The 19,570-nt window shown below is 34.4% G+C and overlaps 1 protein-coding gene across 4 annotated transcripts in view; it reads right to left on the reverse strand.

Moving 5' to 3' along the window:
• Larp4B (La-related protein 4B) overlaps positions 1-19,336 on the reverse strand; it is an 82,693-nt gene extending 63,357 nt beyond the window's left edge. For 3 of the 4 annotated variants that reach the window (XM_075303910.1, XM_075303912.1, XM_075303909.1), the window contains exon 1: positions 376-1,702. In XM_075303910.1, coding sequence (XP_075160025.1) covers positions 376-391 — 16 coding nt within the window. In that variant the 5' untranslated portion in view covers positions 392-1,702. Of the gene's footprint in view, positions 1-375; positions 1,703-19,053 lie in introns of those variants that run through there. The other variant, XM_075303911.1, reaches the window with a different exon arrangement.
• Positions 19,337-19,570: the final 234 nt, after the last annotated feature.

Below are 19,570 nucleotides of genomic sequence, written 5' to 3' on the forward strand. Positions count from 1 at the left end.
TTCAGCATGAAAATATTCGGTAGAAATAAAAACAACAAAAAATCGAATCGACAATAAAGAAGGAATACAAAATTCACCTTTATTATCACTATTCCAAAGGACCTAAGCACATAGATAACTGGCAAAAAGATTTATTCGCCGAAGATATGTGGCAAAGAAATGTAAAACGAAGAAAGAAATGAAACAAGGAAACCAAAAAAAAAATGTAACCAAACACATGTTTTTCTCTTCCCACTTGGTGCAAGGAAAATAAGTCGATATTACACAATAATTATGATACAAATTTCCATTTACAATAAAAAGAAAAACAAAACAAATTTGCACATATGAAAAAGAAAGAATACTACAAGGAGCATATGAAAGTTATTTACGAACCCAAAAAATAATCCATTTTGAGTCGATGTGTAGTAGATTCACTCGAAGGAAGAAAATCTTTAGAAAATTTCCTATTTGTTAGTTGTTGTTCGCTATGACGACGACGCTATTTCCCTCTTAGTACTGAGGAGCGGTCATTGGAGAAATATTTGCAACAATGATGATGTTGTAGTTGTTGTGAATAGCGATGATATTTTCGTAGCTTTTTAGGTGGAGCTTTTCTTGTTTTCACTTTATTTTAGATCTATTTCTTTTGCTGCTGATACTGCTGCACTGCACCTTCTCTCCTCACACTCCACCAACACAACTTGTTCGTCGTGTGAGTGTTTTGTGTGGCAAAATAGCAAAAGTGGTTAAGAAAATATGCCAGTGCCTCTGTTGTCCGTCCAGCTGGCGACTAAATAGCTTCTGCCGCTTCGCTTGTTGTTGTTTTTGGCTCGCCGATTTCTTTAGATTTTGATGCTACTTGGCGAACGACGAACAACACGGGTGTACGTACGATCGACGTACGTACGTACCCTTAGAGAAAAAAATTTAAGCCTTTTTTTTACCGTTTTTTCCTCTTGTAGTGTTTTGGAAAGTTCAACCGAAAACGGAAATCATTGCTGTGATTTTCCACACGGAGTTTTAATGTTCCGCGATTTCTTTCCACAAAGAAATATATTTGCAATATTTCGGTCAGTACTTATTTAATTTCCATATTTCTGCTTGCGTTAGACTTTTTATTCGGTATTTTGTGCACTGTATTCTTTAGTATTCTTCTTTTGTGCTCTTCGCCGTTGTCGTCGTTTTCGCTTGTGTGTAAATGTCAAAACCGAAATACAAATTTGCTATTATCCCACTTCCTTTCTTCGACGAGCTACTGCCCAATGACTATTGTAATTTGTCTGATAGGTTTCTTCTCCTTTTTTTCTTAATGTCGGGCTCCACTAATTTTTTCTTTAATGGATTTCTTTCGTATTTTACGCCACTACACATACAACATATGTATCTGAGATGGTTTTAATTTTTCAATCACTTCTTGTTGTTGTGGAATTGTGTGGAATATTTTTCTAATTTGCAAATTCACCACCACCTTTTTCACAAATATTTTTTCTTTCCTAACACAAACGTACAAACAATTCACACAGATATTTTATTCTTGAATTTAAATGGTTTTTAAGCTTGAAAATCGTAGCTATTCACTTTTAATCTTGAAACCACTTTTCAGATTAATGTGATACATAATATTTTATTAATTTTCACCATGAATTTCCCGAAAAGTACTTTTTTCTTTGACCATTGAATAAGTCGACGTCGTCACCGTTTAACTTTCGCCCCGTTTTTACAATTGTCAATTATTCTCATCCGTACCGTTCATATCAGTGATGCCAACGTTTAATTTGAAATAGTCGCAGCATAGAAGTACCAGTGTGGATACGGAGCGTTTTTATTTTTCAAGACGATGAAAGGTGTCAACTTGCAAACAATTGGCCACAGCGGTGTTTCTTAAAGAAGCATAATTCTATATATTTTGCAAGTATATTTTGTCACTATTTTCAAAATATAAGAAAGATACTTGTTATCGTCAATCGAATATTGAGATTCATTATGCGGAATCAAACTACGGATTACGTGCCTTGTCTTGCTATAGAATTACTTCCGAAAACTGGATATAGTACCCACCTTTCTATATATATTAATCTTGATATTACAAACTCGTTCTGTTAATAACAGAGAGGAAATACAGAACACCAAGAGCTGATACTATCAAACAGTCAGACCAGGACTGCCAATTTTGCCGATTTATCGGCATTTTTACGATTTTTTACTGAAAAAATAGCAAATGCCAATTTTCCGATTTTTTACCCAAAAATAACGATATTACCTACGTTCAAAAATCATGAATAGAAGCCGTTAGTTTATACGTATAGAGCCTGCAAAATAGTTGCGAGATAGGGAATTGCACGTTTTTGCTAGAAATGTCATACATGTAGGAGCTACATATCTTTGGTTGCCACTCGTGCCAAAAATAATCTACCAAATTTGGAAGAAATTTTTACCAAAAATCTACCAAATTAAAAAATATATTTTTTTTAATTGTTGATCAAATTTCTCTGGATAGTATATACCAAAATATTGTTTTATTCGAAATGTTTTTATTGAAATTTTTATATCGAATTTTAAAAAAGTTTTATTAAAATTTTGTTTCTACAGAAAATTTTGTCAAATTTTACTTCTATAGATAATTTTGTCAAATTTTTATTTCTATAGAAAATTTTGTCAAAATTTTATTTCTATAGATAATTTTGTCAAATTTTTATTTCTATAGAAAGTTTTGTCAAAATTTTATTTCTATAGAATATTTTGTCAAAATTGTATTTCTATAGAAATTTTATTTCAAAATTTTATTTCTATAGAAAATGTTGTCAAAATTTTATTTCTACAGAAAATTTTATCAACATTTTATTTCGGTAGAAAACTTTCTCAAAACTTATACCTGTAGAACATTTTTGCACATTTTTATTTCTATGGAACATTCATGGAAAAATTTATTTCTATATAACATTTTTGGCAATTTTTTTCTATAGTAAATTCTTGCACAATTTTATTTCTATGACAATTTTTGCAAAATATTTCTATAGAAGATTTTGTTAAAATTTTCTTTATATAGAAAATTGTATCTCTTAGTTAGAGAGTCAATCAATAAGAGTTTTATGATCAAATTTTGGAAAATCGTTGCCCTATTATATACGTAAATATTAAAGATCTCTATTTTTTTTTAATAAAATCTTAAATCTAATCATATAAGCGTTTGTTTTTTTTTTATTTTATTTTTATGCAAAACTGAATTCATTATGCTTTTGTTGTTGAAATGGTAACTGTGCATTTCAACAACATGTTCATTTTCTGTTCTTTATATGAAATAAATAATTTTGTTTTTAACCAAAAATTAGTTTATTTACATTTCAGATTTTTTTGACGATTTTTAAAATAGAAGTGACGATTATGACGATTTTTTCGGAAATTTTATTGGCAGCCCTGAGTCAGACACATTCGTTTAGAGTTGCCCCAAAAAGACAAAAAGGTTGTAATTAATTACATGGGTAGAATTAATAATGCTTAGTTGTAATTATTCATGTCAAATTCAGCTGCTCGTGTTGGATGGTTGCTTGTGATGCAATAAAAACTTGAATTCAAATATCTTATACTTCTACCTTATAAGTGCGCACTAGGGCTGTCATTCGGGATGATTTTTATAAATCCCAGGATTCATGATTTCAAAATATAGAGTCCCGGCATCCCGGGATTTTTTTCGGGATCCCGAAATTTTCGGGATTAGATTATTATCTTAAGTGATAATAATCTACAATTGTTGTAAATTAAGCCAAATCAATTTAATTCAATTTTATTAACAAAAGAACATAAGAGCAAATTAAAAAGCCATTTCAAATTGGTTTCACATTTAACGAACACAGTCCAACTGAACAACATGAAGAAAAACAAAAAATTATGATAAAAATAAATTAAAAAGCAATTTCATATCGCTATCTTACTCAGCAAAAAATTTAAGAATATTGATTAGATTAGGTATGTTTTCGTACTCTTGCGTTAATCCTTTGGCACTTCTTCGTTTTAAGTAACTTTTTACAAATATCAAGGCATCCAAATTTTTTTTCAGATAAACGCGAGCTTGTCATATTGTTGACGGACTTTTTATAATTGCTTTTTATTTCATGTGGCAAGAATTCCATTTCACATGTTACTTCGATTTTTGATGAAATTGTGATTTTATAATATAGCTCATGTATACCCTGCCAACATTTTTTGAATTTGACGGCGCTTCTCAGAATCCCCACCACGTCGAAAACAGTCGTATACGATATCCAAAACTCTTCGCAAAAGCGACATCACTATTGAGAAGTTGTACCACGCTAAGTTACTACAAAAAAGTATCGCATGAGTGCAATTATTAGGTGCCTTTTTAGATCAATTTAGAACGACGCCAATTCAAAATAAAAATTCCCTGGATTCGGCACTAATCCCGTCCCGAAAATTCCGAGATTTCGGGACGGGATTTATCCCGGATGACAGCCCTAGCTGTTTGAGATGCACAACAACCCCGAAGTGGTATTAACTAAATGTAAACAATTTGAAAATTAATAATAGGGCTGTTTTCTTTAGCAAGGGATACCCTATGCATGGACTGAAAGAAAACACAGTACTCGTTTATCCAGGACATCTCCAAAAAAATATGCAACACTGTCATCAGCTGTTTAAAAACAATCACATAAAACAAGTGAAATCTTGCATTTTTAATGTATGAAATGCTTCAACTAGTAATAAATATTTACTGCTGCGATTATTTATGACACTGTACCACTTTGAATTTCTTGTTTTTCGATAAATTAGTCACAATAAAGTGCTATTGTGAATCGAAGAAGCGTCACTTTATCAAAATACAATCTGGCAACATCGGCGCGAGTTGCACTGGTGAGATGTTCTGGATAGAACACCAGTGCAACGATCGTTGCGAAACATACGATTCAAATTTGCCATTATGCGATGCAATATTAGGCCTGTTTTCATTCGTATGAACTATGGGAGCAACTGCAGTTTATGGGCCCCTCATCGATTTGCTTGAAATTAATATATGTTATGTAACTTAGTATGCTGATTCTAACAAGGTAAAATTTTTGTCCCGGAAATACCCGGGTCTTGAGATATAGCCTTCCAAAGGGTCAGCAAAAAATTGATATATCTCCTTTGTTTTTTTGTTTGGTCCAATCTAAACAAACTTGGTGTCATATGAAAGCTTATTTTATGCACTTTTATACGCAAAATATATTTTTTATATATATTTAATTTAGTTTGGGAGACATAAATAAAAATAAGAAATTTTTACCCTAATTTTTTGTTATTTTCGTTATATCTCAAAAAGTCTTCGATTACACCATAGTTTTTTATACGCAGTTTGCCTAAACTCTGGCCTTTCGTTTGATGTAAATATAACATATCTTTATAGGTCAACTCTTAATAAAGTTATTGAGCTTTTATTCTGAGTAGGAACAAAAAAAATGATTATTACTGAAATATTTACCCTTTGGACTCTGTCCATAGGAGAAAGTCTTAAACCCCGGCCGAAGGCCGGCTACTTTTCCCCCCTTGGGATTGCGTTAGCCCACTTTGGACTCTATCCATAGGAGAAAGTCTTAAACTCCGGCCGAAGGCCGGCTACTTTTCCCCCTTTAAGATTGCGTTAGCCCACTTTGGACTCTGTCCATAGGAGATTGGGAGCCACCGTGGTGCAATGGTTAGCATGCCCGCCTTGCATACACAAGGTCGTGGGTTCGATTCCTGCTTCGACCGAACACTAAAAAGTTTTTCAGCGGTGGATTATCCCACCTCAGTAATGCTGGTGACATTTCTGAGGGTTTCAAAGCTTCTCTAAGTGGTTCCACTGCAATGTGGAACGCCGTTCGGACTCGGCTATAAAAAGGAGGTCCCTTGTCATTGAGCTTAACATGGAATCGGGCAGCACTCAGTGATAAGAGAGAAGTTCACCAATGTGGTATCACAATGGACTGAATAGTCTAAGTGAGCCTGATACTTCGGGCTGCCACCTAACCTAACCTAACCTAACCTACCCGGAACATCTCATCAGTGGAAATTTTCAAATGACGTTTATTTGATTCACAATAGCTGTTTATTGTGATTAATTTGTGCAATAATACGAAATTAAAAACAATAAAGTCGACGAACGGTGTTTATCTCAATGATGATGTATATTATAATTAAAAGCGACATTCCCTGTACAGAACTAATATATAGGAGTTATATAGATGTCCCTCTCAGTCATTTATGTGATTAAAATGGTTATAATAATATGTAATTTGGTCTCCTAAGTTGATTACATTATTATTAATATTTTTATGATTGGCTGATACCTCCACTGTCATGATCCAAATCATCGTACGCATGCTAACCCTACTAGGGTTATGATTCAATCAACGAAACTTGCAAACATAACTGGGTAAGGAATTGAGGCGGATGAACTGGTCTGACCTTAATTGGACCAAAACTGCCGTGTGAGGTCTCTTTCTCCGGTGCTATGGGCGGTGGTCGGATTCGGAGAAAGGATTAATCTTCTAGATTCTCTTCAGCTACGGTATCCTCATGAATCCTGTTCAGACCTGCCTCTTATACTGGGAACATAAGCGTAGGAAGGCCTCTGGGGAGGGGGCTTAGACCCCCCCAGAAAAATGTTAGCCCCCCCAGAATTTGAAACTCTATTTATGATTTTCCATTTTTCAATAAATGTCAATAGTTTTTTTTTAATTTTTATAAAAATTAAACAAGTATATACAATCGCACAAAGTTCCGCTAAAGACTTTCACGAACAATCGAATTACTTGGGTTGTGGTAGCAGTTGCCGATGGCAATGTTTGAAGTCAGATATTTATGAAATAAAGCTTTGGTTGAACTTATGATTGATTTAGTTTAATTTAATTAAAAAAATAGTAATTGATATTAAAACTATTCTTTCATAAATTAATATCTTAATAATGCTGCGAAAAAGCGTTGCCAAAAAAGTAGTGAAAATGTTCTTTTTGGGTCTAGAAGTGGTGCAAAATTGGCGGAGAAGCAATGAATGTAATATGAGCTTGTCATAGGACAAATGTCCACCGTTTCAACAGACGTTGCAATGAATTTGCATCACTTCTTAAGATGAGATCCGAATTCAGTGTTTTGAATGTGAATTAAAAAATTTTGTGATATTTTCCCAAATAAATAATTTTTATATTGTCTTTATGATTTTCAATGCATTCTGACGCTTGGTTAAAACGTTTTTCCTCGAATAATTTCCAAAATTATCGATTTTTCTATAATGGATTTAGCAGTTTTGTGCCAAAATTTGAATAATTTGTACCAATTTATTTATTCGTACTCTTATTTTTAAACTATTTGAAAAAAAAAGAAAACAAAAAATTACACATTAAAATATGAAAAAAAAGAAGTAAAAAAACGTCCTGTGTAGTTAAAATAATTGAGGACATTTTTGGAAGTACTTTTAAAGTTGTGCCTTTAGAACAACTCACAATTTTTTTGCTGGGAAAAGTGTGGAACTATTTTTAGTTGCTTTATTATAAATTAATTGTCGAGTTATTTTGATGTCTAATTTTTTATTCAATTTTATGAAATAAAACATTAATTGAACCTATAAGTTCAGTCTATAAATTTTTAGCTAGGGGGGCTATAGCCCCCCCTAGGAAAATTGTCTAGCTACGCTAATGACTGGGAACAAATCTACTTTAGCACAAGTTGTAAAACATAAACAAAATTTTTTTGAGTGTAGGAGAAGGGATTTCAAATCGAAAATGTAATGTAAAAAAATTGGCGGAAAAGCCTAGTTTCAGACTTTCTCCTATGGACAGGGTCCAAAGTGGGCTAACGCGGATCCAAAGAGGATAGGTAGCCGGCCTTCGGCCGGGGTTTGGGACTTTCACCTATGGACAGAGTCCAAAGTGGGCTAACGCGAACCCAGGACCTCTCCGGGTCCATGTTATTCTAAATATATTACTTTTAGGATGATTATGTGCGATGGATACTAAATCCAATATACGTGACAATGAAAACTTTAGGGGCTCGTAACTCCGAAAATAGGTCTTTCCGCCAAAAAGTGGTATATTACATTTTGTGTTTAGAATCGAAAACTCTACACTCTGATCAAAAATTGGACAAATCGGACCACTTGTACTAAAGTAGATTTAAGCCAAAAGGTGTTCCAGGGGTATGCTGCGGAGACACCCTGTCGCAGTTTTAAGGGCAGCGCTCTGGCAGGTCTGCATGTCATTTCACTGCGTACCACTTGTCTGAGGTGTCCGCACTGGCGCTGCATAGTTGACCACTGACCGGTTTCTTTGTCCGCACCCCAAGTGTTGCCGGCAATTAAATTGTGGACCTTGTTCAAATTTCTAGCAGGGAAATAATTGGTAAGATCAGGAAAGTGGATGTTTAATCCATGTGGACCTTGTTCAAATTTCTAGCAGGGAAATAATTGGTAAGATCAGGAATCTAAACAAACTTGGTGTCATATGAAAGCTTATTTTATGCACTTTTATACGCAAAATATATTTTTTATATATATTTAATTTAGTTTGGGAGACATAAATAAAAATAAGAAATTTTTACCCTAATTTTTTGTTATTTTCGTTATATCTCAAAAAGTCTTCGATTACACCATAGTTTTTTATACGCAGTTTGCCTAAACTCTGGCCTTTCGTTTGATGTATAACATATCTTTATAGGTCCACTCTTAATAAAGTTATTGAGCTTTTATTCTGAGTAGGAACAAAAAAAATGATTATTACTGAAATATTTACCCTTTGGACTCTGTCCATAGGAGAAAGTCTTAAACCCCTGCCGAAGGCCGGCTACTTTTCCCCCCTTGGGATTGCGTTAGCCCACTTTGGACTCTATCCATAGGAGAAAGTCTTAAACTCCGGCCGAAGGCCGGCTACTTTTCCCCCCTTAAGATTGCGTTAGCCCACTTTGGACTCTGTCCATAGGAGATTGGGAGCCACCGTGGTGCAATGGTTAGCATGCCCGCCTTGCATACACAAGGTCGTGGGTTCGATTCCTGCTTCGACCGAACACTAAAAAGTTTTTCAGCGGTGGATTATCCCACCTCAGTAATGCTGGTGACATTTCTGAGGGTTTCAAAGCTTCTCTAAGTGGTTCCACTGCAATGTGGAACGCCGTTCGGACTCGGCTATAAAAAGGAGGTCCCTTGTCATTGAGCTTAACATGGAATCGGGCAGCACTCAGTGATAAGAGAGAAGTTCACCAATGTGGTATCACAATGGACTGAATAGTCTAAGTGAGCCTGATACTTCGGGCTGCCACCTAACCTAACCTAACCTACCCGGAACATCTCATCAGTGGAAATTTTCAAATGACGTTTATTTGATTCACAATAGCTGTTTATTGTGATTAATTTGTGCAATAATACGAAATTAAAAACAATAAAGTCGACGAACGGTGTTTATCTCAATGATGATGTATATTATAATTAAAAGCGACATTCCCTGTACAGAACTAATATATAGGAGTTATATAGATGTCCCTCTCAGTCATTTATGTGATTAAAATGGTTATAATAATATGTAATTTGGTCTCCTAAGTTGATTACATTATTATTAATATTTTTATGATTGGCTGATACCTCCACTGTCATGATCCAAATCATCGTACGCATGCTAACCCTACTAGGGTTATGATTCAATCAACGAAACTTGCAAACATAACTGGGTAAGGAATTGAGGCGGATGAACTGGTCTGACCTTAATTGGACCAAAACTGCCGTGTGAGGTCTCTTTCTCCGGTGCTATGGGCGGTGGTCGGATTCGGAGAAAGGATTAATCTTCTAGATTCTCTTCAGCTACGGTATCCTCATGAATCCTGTTCAGACCTGCCTCTTATACTGGGAACATAAGCGTAGGAAGGCCTCTGGGGAGGGGGCTTAGACCCCCCCAGAAAAATGTTAGCCCCCCCAGAATTTGAAACTCTATTTATGATTTTCCATTTTTCAATAAATGTCAATAGTTTTTTTTTAATTTTTATAAAAATTAAACAAGTATATACAATCGCACAAAGTTCCGCTAAAGACTTTCACGAACAATCGAATTACTTGGGTTGTGGTAGCAGTTGCCGATGGCAATGTTTGAAGTCAGATATTTATGAAATAAAGCTTTGGTTGAACTTATGATTGATTTAGTTTAATTTAATTAAAAAAATAGTAATTGATATTAAAACTATTCTTTCATAAATTAATATCTTAATAATGCTGCGAAAAAGCGTTGCCAAAAAAGTAGTGAAAATGTTCTTTTTGGGTCTAGAAGTGGTGCAAAATTGGCGGAGAAGCAATGAATGTAATATGAGCTTGTCATAGGACAAATGTCCACCGTTTCAACAGACGTTGCAATGAATTTGCATCACTTCTTAAGATGAGATCCGAATTCAGTGTTTTGAATGTGAATTAAAAAATTTTGTGATATTTTCCCAAATAAATAATTTTTATATTGTCTTTATGATTTTCAATGCATTCTGACGCTTGGTTAAAACGTTTTTCCTCGAATAATTTCCAAAATTATCGATTTTTCTATAATGGATTTAGCAGTTTTGTGCCAAAATTTGAATAATTTGTACCAATTTATTTATTCGTACTCTTATTTTTAAACTATTTGAAAAAAAAAGAAAACAAAAAATTACACATTAAAATATGAAAAAAAAGAAGTAAAAAAACGTCCTGTGTAGTTAAAATAATTGAGGACATTTTTGGAAGTACTTTTAAAGTTGTGCCTTTAGAACAACTCACAATTTTTTTGCTGGGAAAAGTGTGGAACTATTTTTAGTTGCTTTATTATAAATTAATTGTCGAGTTATTTTGATGTCTAATTTTTTATTCAATTTTATGAAATAAAACATTAATTGAACCTATAAGTTCAGTCTATAAATTTTTAGCTAGGGGGGCTATAGCCCCCCCTAGGAAAATTGTCTAGCTACGCTAATGACTGGGAACAAATCTACTTTAGCACAAGTTGTAAAACATAAACAAAATTTTTTTGAGTGTAGGAGAAGGGATTTCAAATCGAAAATGTAATGTAAAAAAATTGGCGGAAAAGCCTAGTTTCAGACTTTCTCCTATGGACAGGGTCCAAAGTGGGCTAACGCGGATCCAAAGAGGATAGGTAGCCGGCCTTCGGCCGGGGTTTGGGACTTTCACCTATGGACAGAGTCCAAAGTGGGCTAACGCGAACCCAGGACCTCTCCGGGTCCATGTTATTCTAAATATATTACTTTTAGGATGATTATGTGCGATGGATACTAAATCCAATATACGTGACAATGAAAACTTTAGGGGCTCGTAACTCCGAAAATAGGTCTTTCCGCCAAAAAGTGGTATATTACATTTTGTGTTTAGAATCGAAAACTCTACACTCTGATCAAAAATTGGACAAATCGGACCACTTGTACTAAAGTAGATTTAAGCCAAAAGGTGTTCCAGGGGTATGCTGCGGAGACACCCTGTCGCAGTTTTAAGGGCAGCGCTCTGGCAGGTCTGCATGTCATTTCACTGCGTACCACTTGTCTGAGGTGTCCGCACTGGCGCTGCATAGTTGACCACTGACCGGTTTCTTTGTCCGCACCCCAAGTGTTGCCGGCAATTAAATTGTGGACCTTGTTCAAATTTCTAGCAGGGAAATAATTGGTAAGATCAGGAAAGTGGATGTTTAATCCATGTGGACCTTGTTCAAATTTCTAGCAGGGAAATAATTGGTAAGATCAGGAATCTAAACAAACTTGGTGTCATATGAAAGCTTATTTTATGCACTTTTATACGCAAAATATATTTTTTATATATATTTAATTTAGTTTGGGAGACATAAATAAAAATAAGAAATTTTTACCCTAATTTTTTGTTATTTTCGTTATATCTCAAAAAGTCTTCGATTACACCATAGTTTTTTATACGCAGTTTGCCTAAACTCTGGCCTTTCGTTTGATGTATAACATATCTTTATAGGTCCACTCTTAATAAAGTTATTGAGCTTTTATTCTGAGTAGGAACAAAAAAAATGATTATTACTGAAATATTTACCCTTTGGACTCTGTCCATAGGAGAAAGTCTTAAACCCCTGCCGAAGGCCGGCTACTTTTCCCCCCTTGGGATTGCGTTAGCCCACTTTGGACTCTATCCATAGGAGAAAGTCTTAAACTCCGGCCGAAGGCCGGCTACTTTTCCCCCCTTAAGATTGCGTTAGCCCACTTTGGACTCTGTCCATAGGAGATTGGGAGCCACCGTGGTGCAATGGTTAGCATGCCCGCCTTGCATACACAAGGTCGTGGGTTCGATTCCTGCTTCGACCGAACACTAAAAAGTTTTTCAGCGGTGGATTATCCCACCTCAGTAATGCTGGTGACATTTCTGAGGGTTTCAAAGCTTCTCTAAGTGGTTCCACTGCAATGTGGAACGCCGTTCGGACTCGGCTATAAAAAGGAGGTCCCTTGTCATTGAGCTTAACATGGAATCGGGCAGCACTCAGTGATAAGAGAGAAGTTCACCAATGTGGTATCACAATGGACTGAATAGTCTAAGTGAGCCTGATACTTCGGGCTGCCACCTAACCTAACCTAACCTAACCTACCCGGAACATCTCATCAGTGGAAATTTTCAAATGACGTTTATTTGATTCACAATAGCTGTTTATTGTGATTAATTTGTGCAATAATACGAAATTAAAAACAATAAAGTCGACGAACGGTGTTTATCTCAATGATGATGTATATTATAATTAAAAGCGACATTCCCTGTACAGAACTAATATATAGGAGTTATATAGATGTCCCTCTCAGTCATTTATGTGATTAAAATGGTTATAATAATATGTAATTTGGTCTCCTAAGTTGATTACATTATTACTAATATTTTTATGATTGGCTGATACCTCCACTGTCATGATCCAAATCATCGTACGCATGCTAACCCTACTAGGGTTATGATTCAATCAACGAAACTTGCAAACATAACTGGGTAAGGAATTGAGGCGGATGAACTGGTCTGACCTTAATTGGACCAAAACTGCCGTGTGAGGTCTCTTTCTCCGGTGCTATGGGCGGTGGTCGGATTCGGAGAAAGGATTAATCTTCTAGATTCTCTTCAGCTACGGTATCCTCATGAATCCTGTTCAGACCTGCCTCTTATACTGGGAACATAAGCGTAGGAAGGCCTCTGGGGAGGGGGCTTAGACCCCCCCAGAAAAATGTTAGCCCCCCCAGAATTTGAAACTCTATTTATGATTTTCCATTTTTCAATAAATGTCAATAGTTTTTTTTTAATTTTTATAAAAATTAAACAAGTATATACAATCGCACAAAGTTCCGCTAAAGACTTTCACGAACAATCGAATTACTTGGGTTGTGGTAGCAGTTGCCGATGGCAATGTTTGAAGTCAGATATTTATGAAATAAAGCTTTGGTTGAACTTATGATTGATTTAGTTTAATTTAATTAAAAAAATAGTAATTGATATTAAAACTATTCTTTCATAAATTAATATCTTAATAATGCTGCGAAAAAGCGTTGCCAAAAAAGTAGTGAAAATGTTCTTTTTGAGTCTAGAAGTGGTGCAAAATTGGCGGAGAAGCAATGAATGTAATATGAGCTTGTCATAGGACAAATGTCCACCGTTTCAACAGACGTTGCAATGAATTTGCATCACTTCTTAAGATGAGATCCGAATTCAGTGTTTTGAATGTGAATTAAAAAATTTTGTGATATTTTCCCAAATAAATAATTTTTATATTGTCTTTATGATTTTCAATGCATTCTGACGCTTGGTTAAAACGTTTTTCCTCGAATAATTTCCAAAATTATCGATTTTTCTATAATGGATTTAGCAGTTTTGTGCCAAAATTTGAATAATTTGTACCAATTTATTTATTCGTACTCTTATTTTTAAACTATTTGAAAAAAAAAGAAAACAAAAAATTACACATTAAAATATGAAAAAAAAGAAGTAAAAAAACGTCCTGTGTAGTTAAAATAATTGAGGACATTTTTGGAAGTACTTTTAAAGTTGTGCCTTTAGAACAACTCACAATTTTTTTGCTGGGAAAAGTGTGGAACTACTTTTAGTTGCTTTATTATAAATTAATTGTCGAGTTATTTTGATGTCTAATTTTTTATTCAATTTTATGAAATAAAACATTAATTGAACCTATAAGTTCAGTCTATAAATTTTTAGCTAGGGGGGCTATAGCCCCCCCTAGGAAAATTGTCTAGCTACGCTAATGACTGGGAACAAATCTACTTTAGCACAAGTTGTAAAACATAAACAAAATTTTTTTGAGTGTAGGAGAAGGGATTTCAAATCGAAAATGTAATGTAAAAAAATTGGCGGAAAAGCCTAGTTTCAGACTTTCTCCTATGGACAGGGTCCAAAGTGGGCTAACGCGGATCCAAAGAGGATAGGTAGCCGGCCTTCGGCCGGGGTTTGGGACTTTCACCTATGGACAGAGTCCAAAGTGGGCTAACGCGAACCCAGGACCTCTCCGGGTCCATGTTATTCTAAATATATTACTTTTAGGATGATTATGTGCGATGGATACTAAATCCAATATACGTGACAATGAAAACTTTAGGGGCTCGTAACTCCGAAAATAGGTCTTTCCGCCAAAAAGTGGTATATTACATTTTGTGTTTAGAATCGAAAACTCTACACTCTGATCAAAAATTGGACAAATCGGACCACTTGTACTAAAGTAGATTTAAGCCAAAAGGTGTTCCAGGGGTATGCTGCGGAGACACCCTGTCGCAGTTTTAAGGGCAGCGCTCTGGCAGGTCTGCATGTCATTTCACTGCGTACCACTTGTCTGAGGTGTCCGCACTGGCGCTGCATAGTTGACCACTGACCGGTTTCTTTGTCCGCACCCCAAGTGTTGCCGGCAATTAAATTGTGGACCTTGTTCAAATTTCTGGCAGGGAAATAATTGGTAAGATCAGGAAAGTGGATGTTTAATCCATGTGGACCTTGTTCAAATTTCTAGCAGGGAAATAATTGGTAAGATCAGGAAAGTGGATGTTTAATCGATCGCATATGTCATCAACATTGGGTTTGGATCAGAGTTGGCCTGTCGCAAACTGTGACTTTTGCGACATACATTTATAATACGTATATCGCAAAAGTCGCAAACCTAATCAATACATAGGATTTTTTCCATGCATAATTTGACAAGACTTGATAAAAATGTGATAGTCTTCATATACATAAATTTGCACTTTTAATTTTATGTGTTGGTGGGGAAAAAGGGTAATATCAAGGCATATTTAGTAAGGTATTTTCAAGTAAGGTGTCTGCACAACAAGTCTTATGGTATGAGCTCAGGACATTGCTTTGAGGAAATATATGGATAATTTCATTTAAGTGAATGAATTGCTTGTACAGATTTTTAAGTTAATATTTTCCGCACCAAGAGAAAAAATCTTTTACCATAAGGAAACTTTGTGTCAGAAGGTGAGTTACCTATAATTTTATCTACACGAAGAATTTTACTTCTTATGAAGAAATACGATCTAAGTTTCTACAGGTCACAAATGGAAGATGGAAAGATTTCGAACAATTATACACAGACGGTTCAAAATCTACAGAACGTGTCACATCAGCCTTTTGGCACCCAAATAGTGGAGAAGAACAATCATTCCAATTGAAAAATATTTGCTCAATATTTACTGCAGAAGCATTTGCAAAGTTTCTTATAGTGTCGGACAGTCGATCCACACTAGAGGCAATAAAATCTACTACACGGAATAAACTCCACCCATTCTACAAAATAAAACAATTAATATTTGATTTACATACATCTGGCAAAAGTGTTCACCTATTATGGATTCCAAGTCACAGTGGTATTACAGGAAACGAAAGAGCCGATCGTATTGCAAACAACGAATACATACGAGCACTTACCAGACAGGTATTCCACAGAGATATTTGTCAGTCTGACAAGAAAAACGCAATCGCTTCGTGGCAACACCGCTGGGATACAAGTGTATTTGGAAGAGCCCTCTTTCAAATGGAACCAAATATCAACAAAAGTCCGTGGTTTAAAGATACCCAACTGCCAAGACACACAATAACAACAATCAACAGAGTTAGATTTGGACATAACCAACTAAGACACCATCTACGCAGGATAAATATATCGGATACTGACTTATCTGAATGTGGTCTTATCCAAAATATGCATCATATCGTTTTTGAATGTGAACTAATCAGGAAGACATAAGAAGTGAACTCCGGAATGGCCTAACACAACTCGGGGTCAACACTCACAATATCGGCGACATTTTAAAGACCCGAAATGTAGAAACATATAAAAAACTTTACAAATTATTTACAAGGTCCAAGATACAAATATAATATTATATGTAAACCTTTATATAGATATATACTTATGTATTATAATTGGTATAGAACTAGACGCTAATGTCAATAAAACAAAAATAACGATTAGGTTAAGTGTCTCATGTTATTTTTTTTACTTAAATATCGGAAATGTCAATAAAGAAGAAGATATTTTTAGCTACATATGGGTTCAATCTCAGTTTCGATCGAACATCAAAAATCTTTTACGATGATTTGTCCTAAGTAGCTTTTAAGACACATCTGAGTGTTTCAAAGCTTATCTAATTGGTTCCACTGTAAGGTGAAACGCCAGCTAGAAAAAGGAGGTCCCTTGCATTGAGCTAAACATGGAATCAGCACTCAGTGATATGAGAGAAGATCACCACTGTGGTATCACAATGGACTGAATAGTCTATTGAAACTGATATAAAGTGCTGTCACTATAGCTAACCTACTTCTACAGAAACCTTTTGGTTTTATTCCGAATTTTATTAATTTCTTCAATTCTTAATTCTATTGTTCTACCATCATTACAACAATCCATTTTAATATTTTTGTCGTCTCATTTTAGTGCTAATGCTATAGATGGCGAATATAATATACAAAGCGACATCCTCTAGCCACAATAATATAGTAACATTTCAAATATATATAAAACGTTTTTAAACGTACATCAGTTATAACGAAAAGTTTTTTAGCACTATACGAAGATGGCACACTTTTTTCTTCATTTCATAAAGACACGTTAAAACATATATGTCCCAAAAGCAAACAGATTCACAAGCTACTCTACATTTATGGTAAAATTACCAAATTTTAAGAAATTATGAGAAATACAAATTTACTAAATCTCTATTCTTTTTCCTCTATTTTAGTTCATTTAATTAACATTCCCAAAAAACTAGTATGAAATCTATTTCATATTTTTTACTAAAACAATAAATGGAGTTGTGAAATAATTAACCTTTTAATAAGGCTGACTACAAATTCTGGAAATCATAACAGAACTAAGATGCAATAAGGTCGATATGTTTCTAAAGATAGAGTTAAATGGATTTATTGACTTGGAGGGTTCACTGTTTCTTGAGTTCATTTTTCTTTACCCACATCTTTCGAATTCGTTTTAACCGTGCTCTACTTTTCTAATGACTTCTTATAACTTATTTTATAAATTCAGATCACCATTGGTTCTTTTAAATGGTGATAAGGAATGGCAATGGCAATGGCAAGTCCAAAATTTATAAACAATAACATATACAGTAGTTTTCGCTTATAGTCCACACCCATAGTTGCACATTTTTTTTGACAATGTGTGAAATTCGACAATTAAGCAAATTCTTTTATATGTAATTTTGGTATATAATTGTTTCGCATATTTCCAGAAATATGACTATAAAATGAAAAATAAATAAAAGACTATTATTTATTAGTTAAGATATATTTGAATCAATGAGATATATTTCAAGAAAGCTAAATTAATTCAAGTAATATATATAAGATCCAACGCTTTTTCCATGATGTTGCCAACATTTTATTTTATTGTGGACTATATCTTAAACAGTCTTGACCGATTTATTTTTATTAGCACAATAAAAAAATAGAATATATGCAAAATTGGGCTAAAAGTGAATATGTGTGAAATTTAATTCATAATGATAGTAATTTTAATTATACCACGAATAAATTGTTCCCTTTTTGAGAAGGGGTTTATTGTTACTACTGCTAGGGTTTGGAACAATCTTCCTGTAGCAGTAAGGGATTTTGGGCTTCCTGAGAATAAATTTAGGAACTTGCTACTGACTAGTTTGAATGAATATATTTAATGTTGACTGTTATTTACCAATGGTAGGTGTTAGTTTACCTTTATTAATATTATGGTGTTTTCTGAAAAAAGTGCTTTGCCTTCATTTTGTCTGTACAGAATGCGCATTTTTAAAATGTTACCAGAAACCTAAAAAAAGCTATCATTTCAGCGGGCAGCAAAGAATTCAAAGAAGGAAACAGGGCAATCGCAGCACTCTCATTTGTTGGCAGTGCTGAAAATGCCCGTAATTTGCCTCTATGCGTGGCGCTATTTTCACAACAGAATTCGAAGCCTGTTCGCACTTTTGCCTGTTTTTTTTTTTAGAAAAGAACCTAGAGTGCATTTTCCGGGCAAAATGCAAAAAAAGTGTGAATTTTTTACAAGAAAAGAAAACGCCATTAGTTTTCTATGTGACTTCGGCAAAAGTGAGGATGGTGGAATGGTAGGCATTGTAGGGTAATTTAAGTATATATGATTAGGATTGATAACTTTACAATTACTATTAATGTATTACTATTTTTAAGAACAATACGATTTATTGGCCACGAAGGCTTGCTGTATTGTTAAATAAAATGAAAATGAAAAAAAAAATGAATTATTTTTTGACTATATGTGAAAATCTCGTATATGTGCTATAAGCGAAAACTACTGTAGTTCATATTATTTAAATTATAACGAAATGCAAGAACCATTTAAAATGAAGCCAACACACATATACAACCCCACTAATCAAAAATGTAAACAAAGATGGAACCCACTCATATCTGTAATATATTATGTATGCATACACGTGTATTTACGACAAAGATAGGAATAATTCATTCCAACTACCTCAAATATTCACCCCAATATTTGACGTTAACAAACCGTTTCGAATTGCTAACTTCAACTTGTTAATAATTGTGATTAATATCGTAATTGTTGCACTTACAATTTATTGCTGATTTTTAAAAACAAAACAATTGAAAAAATGAAGCAACACGAATTTCTGTGGGTTTGTATGGTGGACAGTTGCTTGCTAATCGGGATTTTTCGATAATGTTGATAACCACTATTAGTTTCATAACAATATAATAAAAACACTTTATAGGTTTTGTTTGTCCCCCTTTGTATAACTAACAATATCAAAAACAAAAATATAGTTTGATGGAACGTAGATTGCGGTCAAGTTCCTCAATTTACTTGAATTGTTCCCGGTCACCCGCACAATAAAACAATGATCATAATAGTTTTACTATAGGTCAGAGGGGGTAGAGGGCATGATGCTTATTGGTATGCACCGCCGTTCTTATTATTATGTAGAGATGAGCGATATTTTTGTACCTGTTGTATTGTCACTGTGAAGGCCTGGTTATGCATCTAAAAATGTAACGTAGACGTAACATAACGTCAACGTATGATTTTTTGGTCTAAAGGCCGGTATGCACCTTTACAGGTGGGTATTAAGT

Source organism: Haematobia irritans, chromosome 4 (genome assembly GCF_050003625.1).
Source record: "Haematobia irritans isolate KBUSLIRL chromosome 4, ASM5000362v1, whole genome shotgun sequence".
Taxonomy (NCBI): Eukaryota; Metazoa; Arthropoda; class Insecta; order Diptera; family Muscidae; genus Haematobia; species Haematobia irritans.